We start from the raw sequence: 20,886 nt of genomic DNA, 5'->3' as shown, positions 1-20,886 counted from the left end.
ATGGGGCTGGAATATTCACTCGACTGGGGCTGGGACATGCACCAAGGAGGCGGTGGGAAACCCAGCAGTCACTTGACCACCTCCTTCTGCCTGTCCTGGGGATAAGCCAGTGTGCATGTGCTCCTCAGGAGCAGAATCCAGGCTTCTCACAGCTCCCCTATTAGTTCCAGTGGTCCCCCAGCCAGCCAAGGGGGCTCTTCTTCAGGACTGGGGTGCCTAATCCATAGCTCTCACTGCTCACTCCCCAGGGCAGCTGTCTGCCAATACATTCTCCCCTTTCCTCTGAGTCTCTCCCAGGAGCAAGGATCCCAGCTCAATCTCTTTTCTTTCCTTCCTACCTGATCACATGTATGTCTTTCTTATAGCCTTCATTGTATAGGAGTCCTTCTGCCAATTTCTAGTGAAATTTGTTCCACCTTTAGATGTATTATCTGGTATGTTCTTGAGGGGAGGTAAGCTCTACATCCTCTTACCCCACCATCTTGATTGATCTCCAGAAGATTTATTCTTAACAACATGAGCTAACTCTACAGTTTATAAACAAAAATAAACAAAGAAAAATCAGGAAAACAGCAAAACAAAGAGGTGACGTTACCTTTTCTGATATAAAAACACATTACAAAGTCTCAATAATTAAAATGGTGTGATGTCAGTGCATAAGTAGAGGAGCAAGAAAAACATAATAGAATGTCCATATATAGAGTCAAATATATTCAGGAATTTAAAGTTGAACAGTTCTATGAAGACCTACAGAACCTTCTAGAACTTACACTCAGAAAAACATGTCCTTTTCATTATAGGGGACTGGAATGCAAAAGTAGGAAGTCAAGATACACCTGGAGTAACAGGCAAATTTGGTCTTGGAGTACAGAATGAACAGGGCAAAGGCTAATAGAGTTCTGGCAAGAGAACTCACTGGTCATAGGAAACATCCTTTTCCAACAACACAAGAGAAGACCCTACTCATGGACATCACCAGATGGTCAACACTGAAATCAGATTGATTACATTCTTTGCAGTGAAAGATGGAGAAGCTGTATACCGTCAGCAAAAACAAGACCAGGAGCAGACTGTGGCTCAGATCATGAACTCCTTATTGCCAAATTCAGACTGAAATTGAAGAAATCGGGGAAAATCACTAGACCATTCAGGTATGACCTAAATCAAATCCCTTACGATTATACTGTGGAAGTGAGAAATAGATTTAAGGGACTAGATCTGATAGACAGAGTGCCTGATGAACTATGGACGGAGGTTCGTGACCTTGTACAGGAGACAGAGATCAAGATCAGTCACAAGAAAAAGAAATGCAAAAAAGCAAAATGTCTGTCTGAGGAGGCCTTAACAAATAGCTGTGAAAAAAAGGGAAGTGAAAAGCAAAGGAGAAAAGGAAAGATATACCCATTTGAATGCAGAGTTTCAAAGAATAGCAAGGAGAGATAAGAAAACCTTCCTCAGCATTCAATGCAAATAAATAGAGGAAAACAATAGAATGGGAAAGACAAGATCTCTTCAAGAAAATTAGAGATACCAAGGGAACATTTCATGCAAAGATGGGCTCAATATAGGACAAAAATGGTAGGGGCCTAACAGAAGCAGAAGATATTAAGAAGAGGTGGCAAGAATACACAGAAGAACTGTACAAAAAAGATCTTCACGACCCAGATAATCACGATGGTGTGATCACTCACCTAGAGCCAGACATCCTGGAATGTGAAGTCAAGTGGGCCTTAGGAAGCATCACTACAAACAAAGCTAGTGGAGGTGATGGAATTCCAGTTGAGCTATTTCAAATCAAAAAAGATGATGCTGTGAAAGTGCTGCACTCAATATGCCAGTAAATTTGGAAAACTCAGCAGTGGCCACAGGACTGGAAAAAGTCAGTTATCACTCCAATCCCAAAGAAAGGCAATGCCAAAGAATGCTCAAACTACCGCACAATTTTACTCATTTCACATGCCAGTAAAGTAATGCTTAAAATTCTCCAAGCCAGGCTTCAACAATACATAAACCATGAACTACCAGATGTTCAAGCTGATTTTAGAAAAGGCAGAAGAACCAGAGATCAAATTGCCAACATCTGGTGGATCATTGAAAAAGCAAGAGAGTTCCAGAAAAACATCTATTTCTGCTTTATTGACTATGCCAAAGCCTTTGACTGTGTGGATCACAATAAACTGTGGACAATTCTGAAGGAGATGGGAATACCAGACCACCTGACCTGCCTCTTGAGAAACCTGTATGCAGGTCAGGAAGCAACAGTTAGAACTGGACATGGAACAACAGACTGATTCCAAATAGGAAAAGGAGTATGTCAAGGCTGTATACTGTCACCCTGCTTATTTAACTTCTATGCAGAGTACATCATTTGAAACACTGGGCTGGAAGAAGCACAAGCTGGAATCAAGATTGCTGAGAAAAATATCAGTAACCTCAGATATGCAGATAACACCACCCTTATAGCAGAAAGTGAAGAAGAATTCAAGAGCCTCTTGATGAAAGTGAAAGAGGAGAGTGAAAAAGTTGGCTTAAAGCTCAACATTTAAAGATGTTGGCATCTGGTCCCATCACTTCATGGCAAATGGATGGGGAAACAGTGGCTGACTTTATTTTTCTGGGCTCCAAAATCACTGCAGATGGTGACTGCAGCCATAAAATTAAAAGACGCTTATGCCTTGGAAGGAAAGTTATGACCAACTTAGACAGCATATTAAAAAGCAGAGACATTACTTTCAACAAAGGTCCATCTAGTCAAGGCTATGGTTTTTCCAGTAGTCATGTATGGAGGTGAGAGTTGGACTATAAAGAAAGCTGAGAGCCGAAGAATTGGTGCTTTTGAACTGTGGTGTTGGAGAAGACTCTTGAGCGTCCCTTGGAGTGCATGAAGATCAAACCAGACAATCCTGAAGGAATTCAATCCTGAATATTCATTGGAAGGACTGATTCTGAAGCTGAAGCTCCATTATTTTGGCTACTTGATGCAAAGAGCCGACTCATTAGAAGAGACCCTGATGCAAGGAAAGATTGAAGGCAGGAGAAGAGGACGACAGAGGACGAGATGGTTGTATGGCATCACCAACTCAATGGACATGATTTGAGCAAGCTCAGGGAGATGGTGAAGGACAGGAAGCCTAGTGTGCTGCAGTCCATGGGTTGCAAAGTGTCAGACACGACTGAGTGACTGAACAACAACAAATAATTCAGAATCCATAACATTTCTGCATGATATAAAACACTGTAGCAAAGTTCCAAAAAGTGCAGGTAAGTGACAAAATGGGTGAAATATTTGCCATTTATCACAGACAATGAGCTGGGTATTTAACATGTTACCATCTCCTATGAGTTGGTTTTAAAAAATGACCAAATAGAAAACAATGTTAAGAATACAATAATAAATAAATAAATCCACACCTCCAGAAAACAAAAACAAAATGCAAGTGGCTCTTAACAAAATGAAAGAATCCTCAATGTCATTCATAAGAAAAATGCAAATTACAACTACACTGATCCCGTTTTAACTCATCAAATCAGCAAAAATTCAAAAATTTAATTAAGAAGCTTGGTTAAGAATCAGTAAGCACTCATACACTGTTGGTGGTAATGCAAATAGGTACAACCTTCATGGAAGGCAGTTTGGTGATATTTACCAAAATTACAAATGCCAATCAATACCTGTTGACCCCGAAATTCTGCTGTTGAAATTTATCCTATAATATTTGTACAGGGGTACAAAATGCTACACATACAAAGCTATTTAATGCAGCATGGTTTGTAACAGCTGGAAAGCATTGGAAACAACTGACTTGCCCATCAGTGGGTAAATTGTTAAATAAATTATGGTATTTCCTCATGATGGAATATTCTGAAAGTATATTTAAAAAATAAAGAAGCTTTGTATTATTGATATGAAGCTATCTCCAAGATGGTTGTATAGAATAGTAAATATGCTATTCTTTTCAAGGAAAAGGAGGAAGAATAAAAATACTTATTCATATTTACTTAAATGGAGAAATTCTGGAAGGATATGTGTCCCTCTGGAGGAATACTTGCAAAACTAATCAAATAATAATGGGAGAACTGACTGTATAGGTATTAGGAATGGGAGGAAGACTTTTTACTGTGTACTTTGAAAATGCATTTTCACTTTTGAATCATATGAATATATTATCAGCTGAAAGGAAGTTAAATTTTGAAATGCCATTTTTTAACATTAATGGACACATTATGCATAATAAGTTCTGTATTATCAGCTGCATGGCATGCATTCAAGCATTTCAACATGGTCATTCTTTGGATTGACATTATTTTAAAAGTTCTTGGGGTTACTATAAATGGTTAGATTAAGCATGATGAGATTCCCCCAGAATAACTTGAAACAGAAAAATCAAAATATTCTAGTACCTTCTTGTCCATCTGAAGCTATTCTCAAGTCTCCCTCAGGATTCCTGATGGTCCAGTGGTTAGATTCTGAGCTTCCAATGCCAGGGGCACAGGTTTGATCCCTGGTAGTGAACTAAGATCCCATATGCCCTATAGTCAAAAAAAGAAAACACAAAATACCTCCCTTTCTGGGCTCTTCATTTAAAGTCTTTCCCCTTAGGTTACAGACTCTTCATTTCCCCTTTACCTCATGATATTCAAAAACAGGCTTTAGAGATCATTTGACCTGGTACCATTAACTGTCTGCATAAGCTTGGACCAAACACCTCAATTTCCTCGTGTGTAAAATGGAAGTAAACACAAACTTTATAAATTTGCTGTGAGGATTTAGTGAGTTATGTATGTGAAACTCTGAGCCCAACATTGGCATACGATAAGAATTCTAGAAATACTAAGCACCTCTACTATTATTACATTGACTACAAAGACTTCCTGTGTTGCAGTTGAATTGCTAAGTCATATCTGACTCTTTGCAACCCGATGGACTGCTGCATGCCAGGCTTCCCTGTCCTTCACTATCTTCTTGGGTTTGCTCAAACTCATCTCCATTGAGTCAATGACTTCCTAGTAGCTGGCATTTCCAGTGGGTTCTAAACTCTGATGTGTTTTGATGGATACTCCAGTTACTAACCTTGCATGAAATGATTGGATGGCATCACCAACTCGATGGACATAAGTTTGAGCACATTTCAGGAGTTGGTAATAGACAAGGAAGCCTGGCATGCTGCAGTCCATGGGGTCGCAGAGTCGGACATGACTGAGCAACTGAACTGAACTGATCCTCTTGTCAATTCAAGTAACAGTTGTATGGCTATCATTTAGACACTCATCCATAAATTTATGCTAATCTCCTATCTTTGAATTAATGCTCCTCTAATTCAACACATTAAGTTTCTAATTAATGTGTCTAATAATCCTTTCACTCTTCAATTCAAAAATAATGTTCACTGTTCATCAGAAAGTATCAGATTTTTTAGCGTCCTCATACCAAAAGTTCAGCTACATTTTTAAATTGTGAAATGCAGTTTACCCAGGTAATACCGTCAGAATTACCTCATAGTATCTCAGACTCACAGTGTCATTCAATTCCTGTAATCAAGATATTTTAAAGAAGAATTATTTATCTACATAATTGTCATTTTAGTTGTAAGAAACACTCGATGTCTATTTTAATTATTTCAATGTCAATAATCCACATTAACATGAAAATTATTAATAATTAATATTACCTGTTTATAATGTGTAAGCGATTCTAATAAATGGGGAAACATACCACATTTAATATTTAATATTCAAATGTTAGGGCTAGAGAGCTATTGACTATCGGAAAACAACCTAGACCCCAATGAACCCACAACAAGACACTGCCAAATTTCTTATTATTAATAAATTTCTTCTCTCTGAATTCCCTCAGAGAACATACAACTAGCGATTACCAAGAGAAATATTAGAAAACTGTGAATTATGTTTAATCCTTTGGCTATAAACTGGAAACTTTTAATTTAAAAAGTGAAGCCTTCATTTTAATGTTGGAATGCTATTATATAATTTGAAAAGAAAATTGAGGTTTACTTTTGTCATTAAATAGACGTTTAGTGTAACATTATGGAGCAAGCACTGATTTACATATCCTTTGGGGAAAGAGGAAAAAAAGGAAGCCTTAAGGGAGATTGTAATCCACTAAGCAAATTGAGACAGGTAAAGTAATAACTAAGATATAAATAATAAGTGATTACGGCTGCGCTAGTAAAGTTCAGAGGGAGGTGACCACAGAAACTATTTTGCATTTTAATTTGGCTTTGTAGAAAGGTAAAAATTCAACAGCCAGAAATTGGAAAGAGATCATTTCAAATAAAGGGAATAATATGAGTGATGTCTGGAATGAAATAACAGAGGATGTCTGTAGAACTGAGCATATGGACTGCAGTATGAAATAATATTAATGGGAAATAAAACATGGATTCAATAAGAAGCAATAATATGAAGCCAAGAAATTCAGAATTTTTTTCATAAGCAATGGAAAGCTATGAACAGTACTTTGATTGAAAGAGTAATTTTATAAAAGTTGCCCTAGGAAGATTATACTGGTAATTGTGTACAATATGGGTTACATTGGGTTCTGGTGATGGGGAAGAGAGTGTTCTAGCAATTTAAGCAAAAGATCTTTATGCATCTAAACTAGGTGCTGTGGAACTGGAAAGGAAGAGATGAGGTAAATATATGGAGTATATTTTAGTTTTAGCCTTTGAATGCTCAGTGTATTATGTGGTCATGCTCAGTCATGTCCAACTCTTTGCAACCCCATGGACTGTAGACTGCCAGGCTCCTTTGTACATGAGATTTCCCAGGCAAGAATACTGGAGTGGCTTCCCATTTCCTCTTCCAGGGGATCTCCCCATCCCCACACCGCCCCAGGGATTAAACCCACCTCTCCTGCGTAAGCAGGCGGATTCATTACCACTGAGCCACCTGGGAAGCCCCCATCACATGATCAGCCACTTCCAATTTAACTCACTGAAATTCTACTGTTTCATCAGGTGAGAAGTTTGCTGAGAAGAAGCCTAAAGTGCAGTTAGTCATGTCCTACGAAGACACGAAGCTGACCATACTTGTGAAGCACATGAAAAACATCGTGAGTTTCTCTTATCTAATAGGAAACATGTAAACCTACATTTAGAAATAACTTTCTTCCTTTAAGCGATTAATGTCAACACTTGTGAGAGGAATGGGGCCAGTCACCAGCATCAGTGAGGAACAATGAGCCAATTACAGTATTCAGTATGCTCAGTGTACAGTATAATGGTGATCCTTGGTGGAAAGGGTATAACATATTTCACAGGTAAAGTCCTAGAATGAAAGTCAGACTTTATTCTCAGTGACGTGTCAGAACAAGTCAATTCCGGCATAGCTAGAGTATTGAGAACCAAAAGAAAAGAAAAAAAAAGCTACGTCCCAACAGTTTATATCTGTCTCATCAAGCTAAGCTTTGTGGAAGGCTGACTCATCCCTTTGAATAGTGCCAACACCTTCTCTGTGAAGCCAGAGAAGTAATTTTCTCACAGATTCCCATTCAGTACTTTGAACACTTTTCATATTCTGGTTTAATTGCTCAAAGATATTTTTCTAAAAAAAAAAAAAAAAATATTTTTCTTCCCTCAAAAAGTAATAATTTTTCCATAATAGGAACCCCCCATCTTTGCATCCCCAGAACCAAGAATGTTAGTTAGCCTCTAAGGAAAATCAGAAACTGTTCTTTTATACCCCATTACTCCCTGAAGATGGGTCAAGTCAGAGAGGCCAGGATGGTAATTGGACCATGTCATTAAGAGAGGAAGCTTTCTGTGCCACAGTCAGTCTAGTCTCCCAGTCGTGCCCGACTCTGCAACCCTATGGACTGCAGCACGCCAGGCTCCCCTGTCCATCACCAACTCCCGGAGCATACTCAAACTCATGTCCATTCAATCGGTGATGCCATCCAACCATCTCAACCTCTGTCTTCCCCTTCTCCTCCTGTCTTCAATCTCTCCCAGCACCACGGCCTTTTTCAGTGAGTTAGTTCTTCGCATCAGGTGGCCAAAGGATTGGAGATTTAGCATCAGTCCTTCCAATGAATATTCAGGACTGACTTCCTTTAGGATTGACTGGTTGGATCTCCTTGCAGTTCAAGGGACTCTCAAGAGTCTTCTCCAAACCACAGTTCAAAAGCATCAATTCTTCTGCGCTCAGGTTTCTTTATCATCCAACTCTCACATCCATACATGACTACTGGAAAAACCATAGGTTTGTCTAGATGGACTTCTGAGGGCAAAGTAATGTCTCCGCTTTTTAATATGCTATCTATGTTTGTGATAGCTTTTCTTCCAAGGAGCAAGCACCTTTTAATTTCATGGCTGCAGTCACCATCTGCAGTGATTTTGGAGCCCAAAGAAATAGTTTCTCAATGTTTCCATTGTTTCCCCATCTATTTGCCACTGGGTGATGGGACTGGATGTCATGATCTTAGTTTTCTGAATGTTGAGCTTTAAGTCACCTTTTTCACTCTCCTTTTTCACTTTCCTCAAGAGGCTATTTAATTCCTCTTCACTTTCTGCCATAAGGGTGGTGTCATCTGCATATCTGAGATTATTGATATTTCTCCCTGCATTCTTAATTCCAGTTTGTGCTTCATCCCAGCACAGCATTTCTCATGATGTACTCTGCATAGAAGTTAAATAAGCAGTGTGACAATATACAGCCTTGACTTACTCCTTTCCCAATTTGGAACCAGTCCATTGTTTCATGTCCGGTTCTAACTGTTGCTTCTTGACCTGCCTACAGGTTTCTCAGAAGGCAGGTCAGGTGGTCTGGTATTCCCATCTCTTGAGGAATTTTCCACAGTTCGTTGTGGTCCACACACTCAAAAGCTTTAGCATAGTCAATGAAGCAGAAGTAGATGTTTTTTCTGGAACTCTCTTGCTTTTTCTGTGATCCAACAGATGTTGATAATTTGATCTCTGGTTCCTCTGACTTTTCTAAATCCAGTTTGAATATCTGAGTCACCTTTAATTGATTAAAGGTCTGTATCTGGATGCAGTAAGTGGCAAGGGTAACACTCAGCCTCACTAGCTTCTCTGGTCTTCCACTAACCTAGCAAAACGGGTCTTCCACATGGCAAAACTCCCCAGAGAATCCACTGACGTGGCAAAAGTCAGAAGCACTACTTCGGCTCTCTCCTTTGTGCATATAAATCTCTAAGGATGCACTTGGAAGGACTTAAAGGAGCAAACTCTTTTCAACATGATGTGCATCTGGAACATACTAGCACTTGATAAATATTTGTTCACTGAAAAATATTTGGCATAATTTTCAGGGAATACATCCTTTATAAATTTAGTATTAGCCATACATCCAAAGATGCTTGTCTGTAAATCTGTGTTGTTTGCAATCAGCAATTTTTATAAGAATTGGGCAAATATTATTAAATGTGCTTTGTAGAACTTTTACTTATTAAAAGTAATTATTTTCAATTACTTTAGTAAGTTAATCAGCTTAACTGAGAATAGCAGTTGTTTAAGACAGTCTTAGGCTGGGAAATGAAGATTAAGTTACATATTATTTATAGCAATATGTGTGTTCATGGACTTTAAGAATCTATATAAATACACATGATAAAGTGTATTTAAGAAATTGTGTTAATTTAACAGAATTTATATATGTGTATGACATATAATGGGCAATTGAAAACAGTCCTCTTGGAAACTATACATATATTTCAGTAATGTCATTGCTGAAGACATTTTAGAACATGCCTGTCGACATTGCTTTTAGATCTGCAGATAAACCACACAATAAACTTGTTGATATTATTCAACAGTCATGCCTAATATTTGATCAAAAACAGTATTAACCAACCTGATCACCCATTTTATTCATCAGCTAAATCCCCAAATTACTTCTGACAGTTTTCAAAATTGCATTTTACACTCCAATGAAGTTGTACTACCAATAAGTATATTCAAAATGAGTGTGATGAAAGCATAAAGGAGGGGAGTGGGTAAGAGTAAGAGTTTAAGATGTGGATCAAGTTATGAGTAAATGGAAAATGAGAAAGTGAATCCTTTAAAAATTTGAAAACTGCTTGGAATTCCCCGGTGGCTCAGACAGTAAACAATCTTCCTGCAACACAGGAGACCGGGGTTCAATCCCCAGGTGGGGAAGATCCCCTGGAAGGAAATGGCTACCCACTCCAGTATTCTTGCCTGGAGAATTCCATGGACAGAGGAGGCTGGCAGGTTACAGTTCATGGGGTCACAGAGAGTCGGACACAACTGAGTGACTAACATGTTAAGGCCACTAGGGCCTGTATGCTGCCAATGCCCTTCAAAGGAAAGTTGTAAATAATGAAGTCATGTTTTCTCCTGGTTGTTCTCTGTCCCCAACCTCTTAACATTGCCCTGGAACTCATCTCTTTCTCTCTTTTAAAAAATATTTTCTTTGCCTCACCTCACAGATGTGGGATCTTAGTTCCCCAACCCAGGTTCAAACCCTTGCCCCTTGCATTGGAAGTACAGAGTCTTAACCACTGGACCACCAGGGCAGTCCCTCTTCTCTTTTTATTGCCAGGCCTGCAGCTTTAAATACCCTTTACATGTCATTTCCTTCTGTATATATAATACAACTCAAAAGTCTCCCTAAAAAAAAAAAAAAGAAAGAAGTCTCCTTAAAATCCAGTTATGTGTACAACTGATTACTCAACAACTCTAGTAGAAATTCAATAGGCGTCACGACTTACCATACATCCAGTCAAACTTCTGACTTTTGTCCCCCTAAACCTGCTTCTAAGATCTTGGCATCTGGTCCCATCACCTCATGGGAAATAGATGGGGAGACAGTGGAAACAGTGTCAGGCTTTATTTTGTGGGGCTCCAAAATCACTGCGGATAGAGACTGCAGCCATGAAATTAAAAGATGCTTACTCCTTGGAAGGAAAGTTATGACCAACCTAGATAGCATATTAAAAAGCAGACATCACTTTGCCAACAAAGGTCCATCTGATCAAGGCTATGGTTTTTCCAGTGGTCATGTATGGATGTGAGAGCTGGACTGTGAAGAAAGCTGAGCACCGAAAAATTGACGCTTTTGAACTGTGGTGTTGGAGAGGACTCTTGAGAGTCCCTTGGACTTCAAGGAGATCCAACCAGTCCATCCTAAAGGAGATCAGTCCTGGGTGTCCATTGGAAGGACTGATGCTGAAACTGAGACTCCAATACTTTGGCCACCTCATGTGAAGAGTTGACTCATTGGAAAAGACCCTGATGGGAGGGATTGGAGGCAGGAAGAGAAGGGGGCTACAGAGGATGAGATGGCTGGATGGCATCACCGACTCGATGGGCATGAGTTTGAGTAAACTCCGGGAGTTGGTGATGGACAGGGAGTCCTGGCGTGCTGTGATTCATAGGATCGCAAAGAGTCGGACACGACTGAGCGACTGAACTGAACTGAACTGAAACCTGCTTCTTTGGCAGTCTGCCTCACCTCTAAATAACTATATCCCAATTTATCAACAAATTCTGTCAGTTTCATCTTGCAATATAAATCCAGGATCCCACTGTGCTTTACCACCACCACTACCACCATTGGATCAAACTACCATCTCTTCTCACTTGAATTACTACTGTTGCCTCTCAATAGGTCTCCCTAATTTTACCTTTTTATCAGGAGCCCCCAACCTCCAGGATCTAATGCCTGATGATCTGCAGTGTAGCTTATGTAATAATAATAGAAATAAAGGGCACAATAAATGCAATGTTCTTGAATCATTCCAAAACCATCCCCCCACCCCCTAATCCATGGAAAATCTATCTTCACGAAACCAGACGCTGGTGCCAAAAAGGGTGGGGATGGCTGCTTTATATCTCTTTATATCTCTTTTTTTCTAAACTAGCATCCAAAATATTCCTTTGAGAATAAAAGTCTGAGTCTATCATTCCTCTCTCATATCCCTCTGGAGAAGGAATCTCATTCTACTTACAATGATAGCCACGTACCACCCTTGACCTCTCCAGCTTCACCTCATGCCTGTTGCAATTAGTCCCTAAGTCGTGTTGGACTCTTTTACAACCCTATGGATGGTAGCCTGCCAGGTTTCTCTGTCCATGGGATTTCCCAGGCAGACTCCCTAAATCACTCCATTTCAGCTGCAATGATTTTCCTCCTATACCTTGAATACTGAAGCATGTTTCTGCCCCAGGACATTTGTACCTGCTACTCAGCATACCTGGACTGCTCTTCCCCAGGCCCATGGTTCAAATTCCCCAGTGGTTCAATCTCACGTATCCTGAACAGCTGTTTTTACTGTCACCTTTCCCCATGAGGTCCTCTCCTACTCCCATATATAAAATTGCAAAACCACCCCTGTTGGTTGGCACTTCCAAACTTCCTTTCTCCACTGCCCTGGATCAGTGCTATAACCCCAGGGGCTAAAGCAGGGTCAAGTATATCAGGTGTTCAATGAATACTTTGTTAAAGGAAAGAATGTTAAGTTACTTCTAATGTGGACAACTAAGAACTAAGATCTTTATCACCCTCCCAAAATCATCATAACAAAGTTCTCACGCTTTGCATTTTTCAGTTTCTTTTAAATGACTACTTTATTTTTTTGACTTATCTGAAGACTGAGATAACATTATAATGTAAATGACAGAAAAATCTATCTATAAGTTCTCAACACGTTTTCTTTGCTCATTTCAATTTGTAACTAATTATTATTTATTTTTTCGCCTTCAGTATTTTCACATGCTTGAGTAATCAGACTAAAGACGTTGTGCTTGATTTTATTTTAATATTAAAATGAATTATTCTGCCTGCAGTTCTGTTATATTTGATAGTAAGCTTGATGAAAAGAATTGTTTATCTTATATTAAATCTTTGCTCTCAGAACTATTTCCCGCCTGTGAATTCACAGGCTAAAACAAAATTGCTGAAATGTTTCCCTTTCAAAGCCACACAATATGATTTATCCTAGTGAACAGAGACTGACAAAATAGTGCAGTTATTTAGAACTGACCAAGATTTTTAAAAATAACAGTTCAGTTTGTATAACTGAGAAACAGAAAAATGATTTAGATTTGAAATATGTCTTTAAATCTTTCTAGTGTTTTCCCATGTAGCCCACATTAAAATGCTCTCTTCCACTGACTTCTGCAATCTCTCTTTGCATTGCTGTGTGTCTCCTGGTCTTGTAGATTCCCCTAATTTTGTGTCATTTCTAGACTGTTTTCTTCTACCTGCTCCTGAGTGATCACATTCCAGAAGCCTCTTAACGTAATCATTAAGGATTACTAATTAGCATCAGTAATGGCATCAGTAGGGATGCCAAACTCCCTTCTGATATGGAATATGCTCACACTAGGAGAGTCTCCATAGTCTGTGACAGAATAATAAATGATTTCATATGAAGAGCAAGTAATGACTGGGAAAGTGGGATATATCTCAACTGGAGCGCTCTTTAGTCCTTTCATAAGACACAAAATGGCAGAAAATCCTAAGTGCATGAAATCAACAGGAGAGAGAGAAGTAAAACACAACAAGAAGAACTAAATACACACATTAAAATTCTATTGTATTTTATTTTAAAAAAATTCTTACAGTTTTACTATGTATTTGTAGTCACGGGGGAGGGGGGGTGGTTCTTGTTTTTAAAATCCGCACTCCTGTATGCAACTCCCATGACACTGACTCTGTCAGCATGGGCTGGGATTTCCACATTTGCCTTTTATAGGCGATTCGTGGATTCCTCTACTCTTTTTTTTTTTTTTTTTCATTTATTTTTATTAGTTGGAGGCTAATTACTTAACAATATTGTAGTGGTTTTTGTCATACATTGACATGAATCAGTCATGGATTTACATGCATTCCCCATCCCGATCCCCCCTCCCACCTCCCTCCCCACCCGATCCCTCTGGGTCTTCCCAGTGCACCAGGCCCGAGCACTTGTCTCATGCATCCAACCTGGGCTGATCTGTTCCACCCTAGATAATATACATGTTTCGATGCTGTTCTCTCAAAACATCCCACCCTCGCCTTCTCCCACAGACTCCAAAAGTCTGTTCTGTATATCTGTATCTCTTTTTCTGTTTTGCATATAGGGTTATCATTACCATCTTTCTAAATTCCATATATATGTGTTAGTATACTGTAATGGTCTTTATCGTTCTGGCTTACTTCACTCTGCATAATGGGCTCCAGTTTCATCCATCTCATTAGAACTGATTCAAATGAATTCTTTTTAATGGCTGAGTAATATTCCATGGTGTATATGTACCACAGCTTCCTACTCTTTGATTTATAGACTTGTTTTCTTCTCTCCTGCTCTCAATTCTTTCCAATTTTTTAAAAATCTAAACCTTTAAAAGAAATTTGTCATTGCTCCATCCTAGATTCACTTTCTAAATGAATGACAATTTGTTGATAAAGGGAAATTTTCTAATAATAATTATTCAAACAATTATATTTGCCTTATATTCCATGAATAAAAATTGTTCTTCCAGAGTTGGCCTATTATGACATCCATTTCCCATTTCAAAGAATAAATAAGATGCAAAGCAATGGACAGTGAGAAGTACGCAGCCCAGATATACATAACTTACTGTGTTTCATGACTTTTTAACCAAAAAATTGACCCTCAAAGATTACCGGTTATTTCTTAAGGAAACAAACTATGTTGTAGTTCAGTTGCTAAGTCCTGTCCAACTCTTTGTGACCTCATGGATGCAGCAGGCCAGGCTTGCCTGTCCTTCACTATCTCCCTGAGTTTGCTCAAACTCACATCGATTGAGTTGATGCCATCCAACCATTTCATCTTCTGTTGCCCACTACTCCTCCTGTCCTCAATCTTTCTTGGCATCAGGATCTTTTCCAATGAGTAAACTCTTCGCAACAGGTGGCCAAGGTACTGTAGTTTCAGCTTCACAATCAGTCCTTCCAATGAATATTCAGGGTTCATTTCTTTTAGGATTGACTGGTTGGATCTCCTTGCAGTTCAAGGGGCTCTCAAGAGTCTTCTCCAACACCACGGTTCAAAAGCATCAATTCTTCGGGGCTCAGTTTTCTTTATATTCCAACTCTAACATCTATACATGACTACTGGAAAAATCATAGCTTTAACTAGACAGGCATTTGTTGGCAACGTGATGTCTCTGCTTTTTAATATGCTGTCTAGGTTGGTCATAGCTTTTCTTCCAAGGAGCAGGCATCTTTTAATTTCATGGTTGAAGTCACCGTCTGTAGTGATCTTAGAGCCCAAGAAAATAAAGTCTCTCACTGTTTCCATTGTTTCCCCATCTATTTGCCGTGAAATGATGAGACAAGATGCCATGATCTTCGTTTTCTGAATGTTGAATTTTAAGCCAACTTTTTCAGTCTCCTCTTTCACTTTCATCAAGAGGCTCTTGAGTTCATCTTTGCTTTCTGCCAAAAGGGTGGTGTTATCTGCATATCTGAGGTTATTGATATTTCTCCTGGCAATCTTGATTCCAGCTTGTGCTTCATCCAGCCTGGCATTTTGCATGATGTACTCTGCATATAAGTTAAATAAGTTGGGTGACAATACACAAAATACACAGCCTTGACATACTCCTTTCCCAATTTGTAATCAGTCTGCTGTTCCATGTCTGGTTCTAACTGTTGCTTCTTGACCTGCATACAGATTTCTCAGGAGACAGGTAAGGTGGTCTGGTATTCCCATCTCTTTCAGAATTTTCCACAGTTTGTTGTGATCCACAGTCAGAGGCTTTGGTATAGTTAATAAAGTAGAAGTAGATGTTTTTCTGGTATCCTCTTGCTTTTAAAATGATCCAGCAGGTGCTGGAAATTTGATATCTGGTTCCTCTGCCTTTTATAAAACCAGTTTGAACATTCAGAAGTTCATGGTTCACATACTGTTGAAGCCTGGCTTGGAGATTTTTAAGCATTATTTTGCTGGCATGTGAGATGAGTGCAATTGTGTGGTAGTTTGAGCATTCTTTGACATTGCCTTTCTTTGGGATTGGAATAAAAACTGACCTTTTCCAGTTCTGTGACCACTGCTGAGTTTTCCAAATTTTCTGGCATGTTGAGTGCAGAACTTCACAGCATCATCTTTTAGGATTTGAAATAGCTCAACTGGAATTCCATCACCTCCACTAGCTTTGTTTTTAGTAATGCATACTAAGGCCCACTTGACTTCACACTCCTGGATGTCTGGCTTTAGGTCAGTGATCACACCATCGTGGGTATCTGGGTCATTAAGACCTTTTATGGTACAGTTCTTTTGTGTATTCTTGCCACTTCTTCTTAATATCTTCTGCTTCTGTTAGGTCCATAACATTTCTGTCCTTTATTGTGCCCATCTTTGCATGAAATGTTCCCTTGGTATCTCTAATTTTCTTGAAGAAACTGCTTTCTTTTATTTCTTTGCATTGTTCATGTAAGAAGGCCTTCTTATCTCTCCTTGCTATTCTCTGGAACTCTGCATTCAGTTGGGCATATCTTTCCCTTTATCCCTTTATCCTTGCTTTTCACTTCTCTTTTCTCAGCTATTTGTAAAGCCTCCTTGGGCAACCATTTTGCCTTTTTGTATCACGTTTTTGGGGGATGGTTTTGGTCACTGCCTCCTGTATAATATCATGAACCTCTGTCCATAGCTCTTCAGGCACTCTGTCTACCAAATCTAATTCCTTGAATCTATTCATCATCTTCATGTAGAATCATAAGGAACTTAATTAAGGTCATACCTGAATGGCCTAGTAGTTCTCCCTACTTTCTTCAATTTAAGCCTAAATTTTGCAATACAGAGCTGATGATCTGAGCTACAGTCAGCTCCAGGGCTTGTTTTTGCTGACTGTATAGAACCTCTCCATCTTTGGCTGCAAAGAATATAATCAATCTGATTTCAGTATTGACCATTTGTAGAGTTGTCTATTGTGTTGTTGGAAAAGAGTGTTTGCTGTGACCAATGTATTCTCTTTACAGAACTGTTAGCTTTTGCCCTGCTTCATTTTGTACTCCAAAGCCAAACTTGCTTATAACTCCAGGTATCTCTTGACTTTCACATTCCAATGCCCCATGATTAAAAGGACATCTTTTTTGGGTGTTACTTCAAGAAGGCCTTTTAGGTCTTCATAGAACCGTTCAACTTCAGCTTCTTCAGCATTGGTGGTTGGATCATAGACTTGGACTACTGTGATTTTGAATGGTTTGCCTTGGAAGTGAACTGAGATCATTCTGTGGTTTTTGAGATTGCACCCAAGTACTGCATTTTGGGCTCTTTTGTTGACCCTGAGGGCTACTCCATTTCTTCTAAGGAATTCTTACCCACAGTAGCAGATATAAGGGTCATCTGAATTAAATTCACCCATCCCCTTCCCTTCAAGTTCACTGATTCCTAGGATGTTAATATTCACTCTTGCCATCTCCCACTTGACCATATCCAATTTACCTTGATTCATGGACCTAACATTCCACGTTTCTATGCAATACGGTTCTTAACATCATTGGACTTTACTTTCACCACCAGATACATCCACAGTTGGGCCTTGTTTCTGCTCTGGCTCAGCCTTCACTCCTTCTAGAGCTATTAGTTATTTCCCTCTGTTCCTCCCCAGTAGCATATTGGACACCTTCCACCCTGGGACCTCAATTTTCAGTGTCACATCTTTTTGCCTTTTCATACTGTTCATAGGGTTCTCATGGCAAGAATATTAGAATGGCTTGCCATTTCTTCCTCCAGTGGACCACATTTTGTCAGAATTCTTCACTATGACCTGTCCATCTTGGGTGGCTCTGCATGGCATGGCTCATAGCTTCAATAACTTAGACAAGCCCCTTCACCACTATAAGGTTGTGATCCATGAAAGGAACTGTGGGGGGCAGTAGTGGGGAAGGGCAGCTAACATTGTACTCAATGGTAAAAATCTTAGAGCTTTTCCTCAAAAATCAAGAGTAAGACAAGTATACCCACTCTCACCACTCTTATTCAGTTAGGTAAGAAAAAGAAATTAAAGGCATCCAAATTGGAAAGGAAGTTGTAAAAATGTCCCTGTTTATAGATGACATGATATTACATATAGAAAATCCTGACCACTTCTCAAACAGTTATTAGAATTAATAAATGAATTCAGTAAAATTGCAGGATACGAAATCACTGAATTTCCCTCACTATTCAAAAACAGAGCATTCCTATGAAATCTTTAGTAAGCCAAAATGGCGAAAATGAAAAAGCAATTACTTTAGGCTGCATCTTGCTAACAAATTCACAGAGTAAATCAAGATAAAGCACCCATGCTCACAGACAGGTCAGAGCTATGGCAGCTTGATACTGAAGTGCTGAGTGTAGTTCTTGGGAAATGAGCTTGGCAGCACCAGCCTCACTGTTCAGGGTTCACACTACTTTGAGCAATGAGAGCACTGCTATTAACAGTTTGTTGCCCCCCAAAAAGACTGAATGCTGTCTTCACTTTTCACCTTTCCTTGTAAAAGCAAAAATTATCTGGATTTTGTTCAGTTAGCAAAAACAGGTGATAATGGAGGTTTTTCCTAAAAGCAAACTGGCATAAAGCAAACTTCCAAAAAGCAGAAAATATACATATATATATAAATCACCTACATTGTAGTAATAATGAACAATCAGAAAGAGAAATTACGATAACAATCCCAAGTATAACTGCATTTAAAAGAATTAAATACCTAGGAATAAATTTAACCAAGGAGGTGAAAGACCTGTACACAGAAAAGTCATAAGATACCAAAATAAATTTGGAGAATTAAAAGTAAATGGAAAATATTCCATACTCATGAATTGGAAGAATTAACATTAAATGTCCATGATAAAAAGTGGTCTACAGATTCAATCAATATTGAATAAGTTTTCTATCAATATCCCAATGGCCTTTCGATAGAAACAGAAGAAACAATCTTAAAATTTGTATGGAACAACAAAAGATCCCAAATAGTCAAAACAGTCTTGAGAAAGAACAAATTGATGGCAAATGAGCCTAAAACATACAATAGGGGAAAACAGTCTCTTTAATAATGGTGCTTGGAAAACTGGACAGCTATATGCTTAAAAAAAAAAAAAGGAACTGGGTCACCATCTTATACTTGTTGTTATTTAGTCACTAAGTTGTGTCTGTCTCTTTTGCGACCCCATGGGCCATAGCCTGCCAGACTCCTCTGTGCAGGCAAGAATAGTGGAGTGGATTGCCATTTCCTTCTCCAGGAAATCTTCCCAACCCAGGGATCGAACCTGAGTCTCCTCTGATGGCAGGTGGATTCCTTACCTCAGCCACCAGGGGAACCCATCTTATATCATACACAAATATTAAGTCAAAATGGATTAAGAACTTGAATGTAAGACTTGAAACCATAAAACACCTGGGGGGTGGGGGGAAACACTGGCAAAAGGCTCCCTGACATTGATCTTACTGATGACTTTTGGAATTGAAACCAAAAATAAAGGTAACAAAAGGAAAAATAAACAAGTGGGACTATATCAATCCACAAAGTTTCTTCACAGCAAAGAAAACCATCAACAAAATGAAAAGGCAGCTTACTGAATGGGAGTAAGATATACGATTAACAGATATCTAGTAAAAGACTAATATCTAAAATATACAGAGACCTCATATAATTCAGCAAGAAAACCAAACAAGCAAATTGAAAACTGGACACATAATCTGAAAAGATATTTTCCTAAAGAAAACATACTTGTTTTGTTTGGCCAAAGATGGCCTATAGGTATTTGAAAAGGTATTCCACATCACTAATCATCAGGAAAATACTAATCAAAACCATGGTGAGTTATCACTTCACAAATAGAATGGCTATTATAAAAAAAAAAAAAAGACAAAGTTTCCTGAAGAAATTGAAACTAGAACTACCATGTGATCTAGCAATTTTACTTCTGAATATTTGTTCAAAGAAAATGAAAATGCTAATTCAAAATGATATGTGTACCTCCATATTTACTGCAGCATTATTGGCTGTAGACAAGATGTGAAGGCAACCTAAGTGTCCATCAATGGAAGAATGAAAAAGAAAGTATATAGTCATACACTGGAATATTATTCATCCATAAAAAGAATAAAATCTTGTCTTTGGTGACATCATGGATGGACTTTAAGGGCACCGTGCTTAGCAAAACAAGTCAGGCAGAGAAAGACAAACACCACCAGATTTCACTTGTATGTGGAATCTAGACAAAATGAAACCAAACTTATAGATACAGAGAACAGACTGGTGATACCAGAGGTCAGGGAAGGGGTGAAATGGATAAAGGGAATCAAAAAGTATAATCTACCAGTTATAAAATACATAAATCATTGAGGATACAGTGTACAGCATGCTGACTATAGTTAATAATACTGTATTGTATATTTGAAAGTTGGGGAGAGTAAATTTTAACAGTTCTTTCCATCATAAAAAAAAAAAATTAACTCTGTATGGTCATGGGTGTAAACTTGACATCATAATCAAATCATTATGTTGTACCCCTAAAATTAATATAATGTTATATTGATATTGTTCTGTTAATGGTCTATTAATTATAAGCTTCATTTTGAAAGTACCAGTATAAATTTAAGCACTTAAATATAAAATATCTAAAATTAAAAATCTTGCACTCAAGAGAAGAATGGAGAAGATGGGAGAGTCAGTGAACCGGAAGATAGATCAAGGGAAATTATCCAATTTAAATAACATGGAGAAAAAAGATTAGAAAAAGAAGAATAGAATTTTAGAGGTCTGTGGGAAAATACTCAAAGATCTAACATTAGGTCACATTTGTTTCTGGATTCCAAAGACATAAGTAAGAGTTTGAGGCAGAAAAATATTTGAAGAAATAATTGCTAAAAACTTACAAAGTTTAGTGAAAGGCATACATTTATAAATTTAAGTACCTTATTGAGTACCAAAAGGAAAAGCTCAAACAAA

At 38.4% G+C, this 20,886-nt stretch overlaps 1 protein-coding gene across 1 annotated transcript in view; it reads left to right on the top strand.

The window, feature by feature from the left end:
- Positions 1 to 20,886, top strand: part of PIK3C2G (phosphatidylinositol-4-phosphate 3-kinase catalytic subunit type 2 gamma) — a 427,919-nt gene that overhangs the window by 387,040 nt on the left and 19,993 nt on the right. Inside the window, exon 31 of the mRNA XM_065940721.1 lies at positions 6,978 to 7,072. Coding sequence (XP_065796793.1) covers positions 6,978 to 7,072 — 95 coding nt within the window. The remainder of the gene's footprint in view (positions 1 to 6,977; positions 7,073 to 20,886) is intronic.

The sequence above is a fragment of the Muntiacus reevesi genome, chromosome 1, assembly GCF_963930625.1.
Source record: "Muntiacus reevesi chromosome 1, mMunRee1.1, whole genome shotgun sequence".
In the NCBI taxonomy this organism is placed as follows: Eukaryota; Metazoa; Chordata; class Mammalia; order Artiodactyla; family Cervidae; genus Muntiacus; species Muntiacus reevesi.
Note: the sequence above shows the minus strand (reverse complement) of the source record. Positions and strands in the feature narration are given on the sequence as shown.